This window comes from Ixodes scapularis, unplaced genomic scaffold (assembly GCF_016920785.2).
Source record: "Ixodes scapularis isolate PalLabHiFi unplaced genomic scaffold, ASM1692078v2 ptg002596l_1__unscaffolded, whole genome shotgun sequence".
Lineage (NCBI taxonomy): Eukaryota > Metazoa > Arthropoda > Arachnida > Ixodida > Ixodidae > Ixodes > Ixodes scapularis.
In genome coordinates, this window is record NW_024610256.1 from 1 (window position 1) to 14087 (window position 14087).

The 14087-nt window shown below is 43.1% G+C and overlaps 1 protein-coding gene across 2 annotated transcripts; it reads right to left on the bottom strand.

Annotated features, from left to right (window-relative positions):
• Nucleotides 1–5750: 5750 nt before the first annotated feature.
• On the bottom strand, nt 5751–13472 carry LOC115316366. 2 transcript variants are annotated; one of them, XM_029975759.4, is made up of 3 exons: nt 12898–13472; nt 12700–12804; nt 5751–12553 (listed from the first exon to the last, which is right to left on the bottom strand). In XM_029975759.4, exons 1-3 carry the CDS (start codon nt 13192–13194, stop codon nt 8078–8080), a joined length of 4878 nt encoding a protein of 1625 aa, XP_029831619.2. In that variant the 5' UTR covers nt 13195–13472; the 3' UTR covers nt 5751–8077. The 2 variants fall into 2 exon arrangements, with proteins under 2 accessions (XP_029831619.2, XP_040358108.1); XM_040502174.2 differs by having other exon boundaries at nt 12700–13472.
• Between the last annotated feature and the right edge of the window lie 615 nt (nt 13473–14087).

The following is a 14087-nucleotide window of genomic DNA, read 5'->3' on the forward strand; positions in this document are numbered from 1 at the left end:
TCCTGTGGCGATGCAGCCATACGTAAAGCGCGTGTGACCGCGCGCCTTTAGCACCGATTAAAGAATATGCACGCGGCTCCTTGAAAAGCGCGCTTCCACAGCTGCAATCGGCGCTCAAGGTACAACCGCACGCGCTCTGCCTCTGGCTGCATTGCCACAATAAACTCACCTATTATTTTTTTTTGTTATTTTAGTTGTGTATTGAGGTAATTTGCTTCGTACGTATAAGGAGTATTCACTGGGCGCCATATTTGTGGGTGCTGTCTAGAGCGCACGAGTGAGTGAGGAAAACGTATTTATTAAAGGAATGCTCAGAACGAGCCCACATTATTAGCCTGCTAAGACCGGCAATCCTGACGGTGTGGAATGCACGTTGCAAAAGAACCGTGCAAGCTCGCCATCAGCACGTGCTCAGCAGTCGCGCACAGAACTATGGCCGCCAGTGAATACTTCCAATAACGCTGTAAAACTAACTGGCGCGTGCACAGGGGCGGACGCAGGTATTTCTAAATAAGGGGGATGTGTCAGCGTATCATAAGTACAACCCCCTCCCTCCCCCGTTGTTCCTTCGGTAGCTCTGTAGCACACCGGCTGCGCAGTATGTCGAGCAACCAATTTTTGCGGTTCCACTTGATCCGCCCCCTTCCCTGCCGTGCTCCTGCGCACAATGAAAAGCCTACCCTTGAAAATGAAGGAGCAAGCGTGCTCGAAGTTCGGAGGCGAAACGCTGTGCCATTGTTATGATATGTATATGGTGTAGGGCTGGGCGTCCATTAAAAATATTAACCCGATGAATCGCCACCCTTTAATCGATTAATTAATTAATTGGTTAATCGATTTCGTTAATTTCCATGCATATTTTTTTTAAAGTCAAAATGACACCTATCTTTTTTTTCTGAATATGTGCATGTAAAACGGCCCAATCATTGTAATTATGAATCAATTTTAATACGTAGTTGATAACAGTTAAGAGACACTCATACTCCCAAATTCTTACTTCAGCCGCATAAGGCAAAGAGGTTTGTTGATATTCTCCGGCAAGAGCGGCCTCCTTTGATTGCTCCCAGCAGTCTTTGCTGCTCTGAACGGACACTCGCACGTCGTTGAGGTGGCTGGGGACACGTGAAACCTTCCGCACTCGTCTGGGGTTACAAAGTTTGCCTTGAACAGTTTTACTATAGGTTAAAATTTCACCTAAAATTTTTCCTATAGGTGTGCTCGTCCATTTCTGCTTGGTGAAAGCACTTAATTTTTATTTTATTTTGATTCGTCAAAATTTTACCGATTAACCGGTTAAAAAAATAATAGCAATTAAAGCATTAATCGGTAGGATAATCGATCAATTGCCCAGCTCTAATATGGCTTATAAAAAAAAAAACAAAAAAAACGTCCCATGCCTTAATATGTCTTCTTGGCGCGTCCATTTGGCTTTTTCCTCCCATATCAGTCATTTCATCTCTGGAGTCACCTAACAGACGCCAGGAGTCCCAGCTCCTGGGTGTCTGTCAAGGGACTCCAGATAACAAATGATGTGAGAACGGGACTCCATGGCAGACCGAGTGTTCCCGCAGCACAAATCAACCGTTAAAAAAAAAAAAAAAAAAAAAAAAGGCAGAGCTTTTTTATTTGCATGAAACCAATAATGCCAGTATTTTTTATATTGAACCTAATGATTCCTAATATGTTATTCTTGTCAAGGTTCTTTTTAACCCCCCCCCCCCCCTTTCCAAAAAAAAAAAATCGAAAGTAAAAAAAAAAGAGTGCCATGTGACAAAGCACTTCTGAGAGCGGTCATTTTAGGAACTGCGAGAGAAATTGCCACTAAAAGGCTAACGTGTTGCAATATCAAACTTTTTTTTAACGTCAATATATAAAATACGGACATTTAGCAAGAGGTTTGCTGACAATGGAGGGGGGGGGGGGGGGGGTCGTTCGTTTCATGAGCATAGAGCACTCCACTTTTCCTTTAAGCTTGGTTTGCGTCAGCATATAATTGAGATACAATTCACAAATATTTCGTTTGCTTTTCAAAAAAAATTATTACACGAGTTTATTTTAGGTCTTGCTCATACCGTATTAAGAATATGGAAGAATCTCCACTAAGCATTTAAGGTATGCATCTAAAGGAATATTTCTGGTTACTTACAATTTTAACCTAGAAGTTAGGAGAATAGGAGTTCTTGAATTTTAATTGCTACATACTCAAGATTTACGTTTCATATTCACACAAGCTTCACATGATTGCATCCGTGTACGCCTTTCCCACTAGCGTTTAAAAGAAGCTCACATGACACTCTTGAAACAATCAACAAATTTATAATCTGCACATTATTTATATGCAAATTCCAATAAATTCAAGAGACAAATAGAAACCTGTAAAGCAAGGTTGGATCAGGTTGAACAAGTCAGTGCTGCTCCAATGAACCTCACACAAGCGTTTCCTGTGAAAACTGTGGACACTCCACCTATAAATTGAACTTTGCCACTTTTCCCTGGTGGCACAAAAACACATGGAGACACATTCAAAATCAGATGTTATTCATACAGAGGGAGTCTAGCACCATACCCTCTGTGGGAGAGTGGGCATCACTGTGCCTTGCAGGCATCTCTGCTTCTGCTATGGAGTAAGGATAGTAGCAACAAAAACCCATGTACTCATCCAAAAGGCAATGGGGCCTTTATATTACAGGAAGTGGGTCAGCAGTTTAGCTGTATTCTACAACTAAAATAAGACTGTAATAAAAGTGCTGTTCGCATGATGAAATGGCAATACTTGAAAAATTCTTAATGTTTTGAGGAGTCAAGTGTTGGCAATGCCCTGCACATGGCGGTGAAAACCAGCACTTAGAAAGCTCTCCAGTTCCAATGGAAGATGCACTCATCAAATGCATCACATCTATTTGCAGTGCCCGTCAATTGTTAGCTTTGCCTTCTTCCCCCCAATGAAGTGTCATGCTGCATGAAAGCAATTGCAGCACACATACCCTTTTACAAGACTAGTAAGACCCCCTCCTACAGATCACTCCTCTTTCCCTAGCAAAGCAGACGCTGGAGAAGTATTAATTGTGGCTGGCAGGGGCGGCCTCCTCCACTGTCTTTAAGTTGCAACAGAGCTTAGTGTCCATGTTGAACCAAAAAGAAACACATTGTTAATAAAACAAAAAAAAAATTATGGCCAGCAGCCAGGCCAATAGTATTTTTCAAGTTCCAACAACACTTCCCTGCAATACACCTGTGAACGGTGGGAGAAGCCTGCCTTCCAGACGAAGACCTGCGAGCTTTTGCACACACATCTGCTAGATCTTGGTTGTTTAATGTTAAATAACATTTTACTACCCAGAGCAAAAATAATCCTACCACGGCACAAATAAAAAATCGAACAATTTGCCTTGTAAAAATTATTCAATGAAGAAACTAAACATAGGTCACAGTTATGAAACTGTCAAAAGCATTTCAGCTGGTATTGTTTCAGTAAATTAGATTGATGACACAAAGACACATGTACCAATTTGAAATGCAATTTTATTTATATGCTTCATCAATACACATCAAACAATTGTAAAATAATTTAAATTATATGTTGTAAAAATGAGGCTAGGCTTTACAAAATTTCCAATTATGGTTACAAATAAAAATATTGTTAGAAAATCTCGACTTATACTTTGTTAATTGCATATTTAGCCTTTTCCTTCATTTCCTTTGCAATTAATTTTAAGTTGAAACTCAGCTTCTGCACTCTTGGCAGGATGCACTTGGTGATGTGTCTTTACCACAGAAGGTCACAAAAGCCAATGTTGAGGGATCCTGCTGTTTGGCCATCTCCAACCTGTAAAAACTGATTTGCAGTGCATGAGACAAGCCCGCTTACCTTGTTAAAGTCCCAGGAGGCAATAGGCACATTCAGCAGCGGCTCCAGGGTTAAGGAGTGAGTGACTCTGATTCGTCGGTTTCAAAAAACACGATGCACAGGAGTGAAGCAATGTAACATTCCGGATCGCGAAGCATTCTTGCTTACCTAAACAAGAACAAATGAAATGGCAGAAAAAGTTTCATCATCTGCTTGCTGCTATAGGATAGAACTCACCTCGTTAAGCTAATTAATAAATTAAAAATTTATTTACTGAAACTATTCAGTAGTTACCTTTAAGACATGCGTCTTGATATGCACCAGAAGCAAACATTCAGAAGACAAGTCATGTGATTGGTCTGAGTCGTTTTGGAACAGCTCTTGAAGCAGCTAAGATAACTTTTGGGGCATGAGCGCCCACTTCGTTTTCATCCAGTGAAATAATGTTAAAATACAATAATTTTGAGTACCTAAATCTGTTTCCTCTAAGTTTTAGAGGCTGTAATAAAACTGCAGTTCTACATTAAAAAAAAGCATTCGTCATTTGATTACTAAATGCGTGGGAATCCACTTGGTACTACCTATCTCGGAGAATGACACAATGCACTGGTTCAACAACCTGTAATCATTTATTCACTGTCATCGCCCGCGCTGCGATCCCAAGATTCCCACACATCCGCTGCAACAGCTGTTTATTAGCGGCGGAGCGCCGCTCGCGTGGCCAATTGTACTTGACTCCCCTGTGGTGGAAATGATTGTGGACCATTTGGCACGCAGGCCACCTGGTCGAATGACTTGGATCCTTAGGTTGCCCACAAACGTAAATTACATTTTAAACTCCTTTAAGGTTCTTCCCAAGCTTGCATCCACTACTTCAGCTAATTGAGTTACAATTTACTCGCACATATATAAAAGTGACAACTAGACAAAAAAAGTTGGCATAAAACATGAACCTAAAAAGTCCATATAAATATTTCTGCAATTTTGGAGCATCCTTGCTAAATCTAGGAATGGAAAAAGATATCGTCAGAATATCAGAGTCCGTCTACCATATATGCAAGCCGAAGTTTCATTAGAAAATTGTCACGTCTTGCTCTAGAGGAATGCTTTCCCCTTAGCATGCAGGTGTGCTGCAACAAAGCAGGACACGCAAAATCGCAATGCCTGCTTCGTGGCATTTGCTCCACCACAGTACACCAGTGTACAGCGAGAAGCGCTCTATAGGACACTAACCAGCGAGAACAGAACACAAACATGTGAATTATTGCAGAACTTCCAAGTACTCAGTGTTTGATACGAAATCAGATCGAATTGTATGTTATTTGATGTCACAATCAGAAGTTCTGAAAACTCGCACAATCCTATTGTGACAATCAGCCAGCCCGGATACCAACCAGTCAAACCGCTGTAGCCCTCCAATTTTTCTTGCATCATATTTTTTTAACTATTTATAGCATCAATCATGCTTGGCTGTGTTTATGCCACAACCTTGTTTACCGACCCGAGTCAAATATATGACACAAATTAGGAACCGCAAACACGATTCCTGTGAACTTCTTAATGTTTCAGGATAGACTTGCTCCTTGGTCACGAGTCACTAAACAGCCCAAATGGTTGCATCTATATTCATTTTCCTTTTACTACCATAGCCCATGGAAGTAGCTGCTTGAGAATTCTTATAAATCTCTTCAAGCTCTTTCTTGTCTGTTTGATATGCCTAGGTTAAAAAGAAAAAAAAAATCAAAAGAAAAACAAAGAAAAGCTGCAACCATTCGGCTTCTTTTAGTCACATACTAATAGAAGCCAAGTCGGTCCCATAACGTTGGGAAGTTTATAGAAATTGTGGTTAAAGAAACACTAACCCCCTCCCCCCCCCCCCCCCCCACACACACACAAAGGCTTTTCTTAATTTTTTGCCAGGCGATTTAATATGATGTCAGGAGACTACCCAAATCAATATTTTGCTACAGTCACATATATATTTAACAAGGCCAAAAAAACTCCACTGCTTGAAACCAAAACATGAGCACAGAAGCTCATGACCGAGACATGTGGACAATCTGTACCGAGGAGGAGGAAGCAAGGTAGAGGAGGAGAGAGATATCAGAAGCCACATCGCGACACCCAACTGCACTTCTTTTTCTTCTTCAGCAAGCGAAGCAGACAACGACTAAGTTGGGTGCACTGTTTGCCCGTGCGGTTGTTTCACACTTATATCTCTTCTGCTCGATGCTCTGTGCTTGAAGATCAATTGGCCGGTACTATGAACAACAGTTGCGAAGTAGCGGCCCCACGTTCGTCGTGCGCCGCCATCGTTTTGTCTAGCCCGCGGTACGTCGCCATGTTCAGAATGATGTGTACATGTGCTTCCTCTGACCTGTGCAACATTTTTTTTCTTTCAATGTACATATTTGGAGGCCACAAAAATGGGGTTCATGCTACTTTCTATTTTTAATATTGAATGATGACCCATGACTTTGAATTTAGTACACAGTTTGAATGCCATGTGACCATGTAAAAGAGAGTGAGCATGATTAAAACCGGCCAATTCTCGACGGGCTGTTTTCGAGCGTATGAAATATTTTTTGAAGTTCGATTATACCTTCTGCTTAACCAGCTGGAGGACTTCTGCTGAGCTCTATACATTGAAATAATTGAAGATAGCTGTTAAACATTCGCGTAACACATTTTGATTAGTGCAATTAGTATCTACAGGGCGAGTCAAAGGAATCGATGACCGTTTGAAGCGATTGCATAAATTGGTTCGTGAATGTATTGCACTTAAATGTTTTAGAGGGGTGGCTGAAGAGCGTTGATCAAGGGTATAAAAGTCTTACTTATTAAACTTACCTGAGTAAAGAGTTAGAGACCAAAATCTTGAAATCCCTACCTTCGACAGCTGTCTGCTATAAAAAAAAAAGGTGTCTGGTGCAACCGACAGATGGAGGCACGTAAAATCACAGACGGTTAGAGAGCCTACAGGCGGTACGCTTGAATCGTGCTGCGGTTGCAGACAATAACTTGACACATGGGCATCTGGAGGGGTGCAATAGCGGATGACAATTCTAAACTAAAGGCGATGCAATCTTTTTTTTTATTTTTGCACGAATTGTCAGTGCATGAGTGTTTTATTCTACCAATAAAACAAAAAATTCAAGATAAAACACAAACAAAACAGTTGTGTTGTCTCATTTTCTTTCTGCAATTATTTTCGGCTACATGTCGCTGTCTACTTTGCACTCTCTGGTTGTTACCGCATCACTTTTCTTGTCTACAACTTTCATCCGTGCTGTTTTGGGGTGCACTTAGCTCCCAACGAGTGAGTGAAGGTTGCTCTGTTCTGGAGAGTGTAAGAGAACAAAATAGGTCCACTGACTTTTTTGGGTGGAGTTTCGGCGGCTACATCCAGACTCCTCTACAATTCTACGCTGGGTGAGGTGCGCCTCAATGAGGGAAACCTCAAAAACAAGCCACTGACAACAGCAGTGTCATCACCGAAGCTGATGCTGAAATAGTATTCGTTGTGTCTTCGCTGCTGATCCCCACCTATCAACGCAGAGAGCACTGCCAACATCTTTTGGCTTTTTCGCCATTAAGACGCCGCCGTGGGTAGTGATTTCAAGTTTTTCCATCCTAATTTTTTACTTAGGTAGTTTGATCAATGGAACTTCTATACCTTTAATGCACATTGCTTAGCATTTCTGTGAAGGACCTTAGCACAATACATTCAGAAACCAATATTTGCAATTCCGTCAATCAGCCGTTGATCCCTTTGACTCACACTGTAGTATCAATAAAGCTAAAGACCCGACTGGCACAATTAATAACAAGAGTACAGTAACAAAAGCAGAACCTACCCGTTTTATGTATAAAAGTTTAGTATATGTTCACAGAGCTTTGTGCTTAATAAATTTAGGCTATACCTGCAGATAATCCATGCAGGTTCTTGCAAATTAATAAAATAATTTAAAGGTAAAGCCTCAGATTGGGACCTATGGCTCACACAGAAGTAGAGGCTCAGGCAACCCTTCATCATTGGCTGCGGCTAAATTTAAAGCTAAATATTCTTTATATTAAAGGGAAATTATTTTATATTTATCGTTATCATGAGCATTAACTTAAGATTTTCATTTCTGAAGGAACAAACATTAGGTGGTTGTGACTGGTAAATCAAACATTTAAAGCCACACCTTTTTGTTACACTTGGTATTTAAAAAAATGCAGCTTCTATTACATATGTCCACTCGTATCTAGCAATAATGTCCTGTCAGCATAACAAATTTTTCTATGCTTCATTCTAGGCACATGTGAAGTTGTAATAGGGAAGTGTAAAATTTCACCATCATAAAGACATCGTAATAAGTGGCCTCGCATAGAACTCTGGTCAAAATTTTGAGAACATGGATCCTGTCCAGATGCAATGCAATATGCATTGGCTATAGAATACACCCCACAATCATATGTGTTCATCTGGCGCTGCGTAGGCATAACATAAACAATGAGCTGATGTAAATCTAATCCCATGATATTTAAGACCTGAGAAACCAAATTGTTTGATATTTCTTCGAAGAGGGAGTCAAATAAAAATACTGAATTGTTTGGGGCCCCATAATTTGTAATAGTCACCCAATGTTCATGATCTGGAATATGAAGGATCTGGACAAATTTATCTTGCTTTTTAAACAACAATCTTGGGCCAAGAAGAACATCCTGTAGCCCCCCAACATGGTTAAACTGTGTATGAATAAGTGATTGTGCCTCATTGATCACATTATCATTTAACCATTCAATGCCTTGCACACACAATAAATCATGCTGCGTAATATAACGTGCTGCACGCTCTAAACGAAGCATGCTGCGGTCGCTGATGTTACAATTAGTGCTACTTTTACCAGACTTCATGATTGGCAATGCCTGCACTTTAGATGTCCTCTTTCTTTTACTGGGCCTACCACGAGGAGACTTATTCAATGGAACGATCAATACGTCTTTATCCAATACTTCGTCACAGGTCAGATCTACAACAGTATGTGAAACTTCAGCACGTTTTCTTTCATTATGAAATTCCGGTTCTGGAGACAGAGTAATTATGTCTGAAGAGTTTGTATTCATGTCTAAACTTTTGCAATAATTGTGGTCCACAAAATGCTGCTTTAATTGCGTACGCTCAACAGTGCTCGAATTGCAAATTTCCTCCCTTTTAATGCTTGGAATACTAGCAGGGCTCTCTACAATGCCATCCTCACTACCAAATGACCCTTCTTCATTTAGCTCATCTTCATCCTTGCAATGAGCCTGCTTCAAATCCTGCTGTTCATCTTGATTGAATACTGTTTTGGAAGTCTTATTCCTAGGATAGGTTATCAGGTTATTAAAAAAACTCTTTATTTCAGATAACTTTTCCAGCAGCTCAGATTTACCACAGCATGCCAAAGTGTTTGCTATGCTTTTGCACGATTCCGAGAGCTCACTTAAAGCGTAATTATACTTTGATTCCGTCGTGTCCAGTTTGGGATTTCCTTTAGTTGATACATTCAAACTAATTTTTTGCGCTACTGCCTGTGCAGTATCTACATCAGTTTCAACAAAGCCAGACTTTAACCACCGAAATGCAACACATTTGACATCGAAAAGATCCACTGAAAGATTAGATCTAACAGCAAAGATATGTCTACAAGGAAGCCGGAACTGATTTTGGAATGTGCATGTACAGGCAGTTAAATCCTGTGAAACAATGTAACAATTACTTTTACTATTGACTGTATGCTGTCCATTATTCATACAATATGCAAGATTTCCATTTAAGTAAGATTCATACTCCTTATAAATTAAGTTGCTAGCATATCCTGTACAGTTGGTAGATACCTGAATATGAAATGCATCAATTTTTCGTGTGTCAAGGCACAGCATGGTTTCTTGGAATTGTGCAAAGCTAACAGATAAAGTATCATGGTTTACATATTGAACCAAGGCTTTGACAGCATCAACTAAATGCATACGCTGGTGCATAAACTGCTTTATCTTTTGATTGTGGCTTTCCATTCTGTTGTTAGTGTTATTCCCAAAGGTATAGATGTTACGACGGTATGCATGCACCCACATCTCCCTACAGTCGTGCCAATTTTTATAATAAAACTCAAGAAAGCTGGACTTTTTTTGCTTTTCACTTTCAAGCTCCTTTTGCATTTCATTTTCAAGCTCTTCCAAGAGTTCCTGGTAAGTATTGTCATCATAAGAGAAAACTAGCTTTGATATGAGAGACTTAACGGCTTGCTTGTCGACTCTGCTAGAACAAAGTTGCGAAACTCTTTGGTGCAGATACTTTACCACATGCCAAGAGCATAGCAAAATTCTACAATTTGGTAGCAGCTGTGCAAGAATATTCATTTCATTAAGGTCCTTATCCATCACCGCTACATTACAATTCGACACCACAGCAGGATTTAAATCGAGGAACTTCGCTATAGCTGCTTGAAGAATTTCTTTAGTCTCCCGCTGCACAAACATGTAACAGATCGGTCTCCCATGGCTTGTGCTGTCCTCGCAGAGTACTGAATGTAGAATATAACCTTCAATATTAACCTTGTAAGTGCCATCGAAAAATAATACCTCTGAATAATTTTCTGTGAACTGCCTCATTAAGTTAGACTGAAATAATACAAACAAAAGCTGATTGCTAGAATCCTTTTCAATGTGTACAATCCAACCAGGACATTTTTTAACTAAATCTTCCATTTGCTTTAACAAGAGAGAACCATGATGCAGACTATTCTCGATTTTCCTCACATTTTCATGCTTTACATTCCTAACGTCTTGCGATGTAATATGCTTTCCAGTCTTTTTAAATACCAACTCTTTCAAATCCTTTGGTTTAACATTGCATGAAAGGACGTCTTCAAATTCTTTCTTTTCAGCCTTGTTTAGAAGCCTGTTCTGCGGATACCACATTTCGAACCCTGGCCCTTCGGGATGGTTGTGGCCCTCTACCATGCTGTGAACTTTATAATGAGGCATCGGTTCCACAATTAAAGAAACTGACACCTTGCATAGGCATCCTGTCGCAAGATACCTCTGCTTGTTTCGGATGCCGTTTCCTCTAGATCGAGACTTCCCAGCACGGCAGCACTCAAAAGTGATACGCCTATAAGGGAAGGGGTCCTTAGATGTAGGGCTTGTGCAACTAGACAAATTTTTTTCAGAGTGACCAATTCTCATGGGAGTGAATTTGGCAGCTAGCCACTGCTTATAGCTAGATTCAAACTCGCTATAGTCACTGAATGTGACGCCTAGACCCAGAGTGCCCCCTCCAGCTAATTTGCCTAACCCAAAGGGTGTGCAAGGCACCCTATCTGCACCACTGACAGGAGCATCTGCACCAGCCTGACCATGCACTGTTGGTACATTACAAGAAATGCATCTTAGAGGCATCTGACCCACTATCTCACTAGAACACCCTTTATTTCTGCCAGAAGAAGAAACCGAGTCCTCTAAAAGAGACGAACACTCAAAGGCAGCACCACATGTATGCGCCATCCAAGAGTGCCGAGCTCCCCCGACAAGCGCAGGAGCACAGCCACCCCTTTGCGTCATCGGCATCCCAGAGGACTTTGTTCCTCTCCGCCTCTGCTTTCGAGTGGTGCGACAGGCCGTAGCCGGTACACCCTCACAAGGGTCAATGCACTGCGCCACAGGAGAGGAGGGACGCACCGAGGCACCACAGGCAGCAACAGATGTGCCAGCCTTCTGGTGCACCCACACTCTACCAACAAGCGCTGGAGCACGACCGCCTGATTGCGTCATTGGCATCCCTGAGGACTTTGTTCCTCTCCGCCTCTGCTTTCGAGTGGTGCGACAGGCCGTGGCCGGTACACCCTCACGGGGGTCGATGCACTGCGCCACAGGAGAGGAGGGACGCACCGAGGCACCACAGGCAGCAACAGATGTGCCAGCCTTCTGGTGCACCCACACTCCCCCGACAAGCGCAGGAGCACGACCGCCTGTTTGCGTCATTGGCATCCCTGAGGACTTCGTTCCTCTCCGCCTCTGCTTTCGAGTGGTGCGACAGGCCGTGGCCAGTACACCCTCATGGGGGTCGATGCACTGCGCCACAGGAGAGGAGGGACGCACCGAGGCACCACAGGCAGCAACAGATCTGCCAGCCTTCCGGTGCACCCACACTCCCCCGGCAAGCGCAGGAGCACAGCCATCAGAAAGCATCATTGGCATCCTAGAGGGCTTTACTCCTCTCAGCCTCTGCTCTCGAGTGGCATGACCGCTGGCGGCTGGGGCACCCCGAGAGGGCTCGGTGTTCTGTGAAGACTGTGTGCGCGGCACACAGCCCCTACTTCTGACAGTGTTGTCAACGCCGTCAACGCCGCCACGGCCACGTGACACACGTTTCGGCGGCCTCTGCACAACAGCGGCCCAGCTGGTGGTGCATGTGTCGGTGGTTGTCACAGTGCACATGCCCTGCACCTGTTCTTCACCCACACAGGCTGGGCCTCCTCCGACACTAGAACTAAGGGAAGGGAAGTTATACTTACCGTTCCAGAACTCTGCAAGCTCCTTGGCCTGGTCCCCATACTCACGACGCAGCTCCTGGTGTTCCTCCTCTGCTGCATGGCGACTCCACTCCTGGTCCTCAGCCTCCTGCCCGTGGCCTGCCACAACACCATGAAGGCCGCCTCGAAGGATGCGTCCAAACACCTGCAAAGATATGGAAACTTTAGGGGAAAACGCGACACCACGAAAATCTAAGGCCCAGCAACCTTTTAGCGTTATTTGCATACATGTTGATTCTAATTTATTGTTCTAAATTCATGCTATGGCTCAAATACGCAGATCAAACCTACCCTGCTGCCTTTCTTGTTGAAGTGGACACCATCCAGCATGAGCAGCCCACTCCACGACTGCCTGCTTCCGTCGATGAAGCCGTATCCCTCCTTGCGGCAGAGTTCCTGCAAGATGAGATTCGTTCTCCTGGCCTCATCATTGTGTTCTTGCAGCACTTCGGCACTGACCGCCCACCGATCATTCTTCCGAAGGCTCACCTCCCTCGGAAGGATGGCCGAGAACGCGACCTGGATCTCGGGGTTTTTCTCCATGATGCGCGACACCAGCTGACGAAATTTGGCGACGCGCGTGATGTCACTATCCCCGACGTTGTTAGTGCCAACATGCACGACCACCGCATCAAAGCCAGGCAGACTGTCAGCGATCATGGAGAACAACCGCTCAATCCTGACACCACTAAAGGACCTGACCTCGACAGCCACGCCAGGATTCAGTGTGAAAGACCGCGCTTGGTCTTTCAACATCGAATCACCGGCTACCAACACACGTGGCATGCCTAGTTCGGGACCCGCACACCAACACAACCAGCACCAATTACAACTAAACCAAGAGATGTCAAGTGAAAATAACTATCTGGAACCCTCAATAACACTCTACAAAAAACCAATCAACAATCGAGAATGCCGATTCGCGATTATTTCAGGGCGATATCCGAAGCTTGCCGAAGATCCTGTGCCGTACACAAACGCACGCCTGCTCAGGTACCAGCCGACAGCAAATCGGAAAACGGCGGGAACGGCCAGAAAGAATTCACAAACAAAGCAAGTTGTGACGTCACAAATAATTATAACATAAGTTATATCGTTATAAGGCAATTATAACATAATATATCTTGTATATACCAAATAAAATAAATATAAAATCTAATTACCTAGTATGTTAGCACGGTCACGTGGTGTGTAGCCATCCGATTGGTCCGTGGCAGCAAGCGGGTCTACCCGGAAGTCGTTGCTACCACCGGGTGGCAGCAAACAGTGCCTTATTGGGCAGCCCCCGATTTTCTAGGTCGTCGACTTGTCTAGAGAGATTATACATTTCATCATCCCGACCGGTGAAAGCACTTTCCAACCTGGCAAGTCTGTTACTGGTTTCGTCCACGCACTCCAGTTTTTTCTCAATCTCCGACAGCCTGTTCTGCACAATTAAGCAGTTGGCTTCTGAGGAATTTTGTTTTTCTTGGATTTCGGTAATTCTTTTTAGGATGTCATTTTGAGTCTGAAGTATTTGCGCCAGTATCTCATCTGTGACTGGACCGGGGTTTTCCTCGACATCTCCCGATAGCTTCAGCAACAGACTTGCCATTGACAGACAATCACTTGCACATTGCAGGAGTATTTGTGGACACGGCAACACTAAAATACATAGATGGTCACTACGAAATCCATAT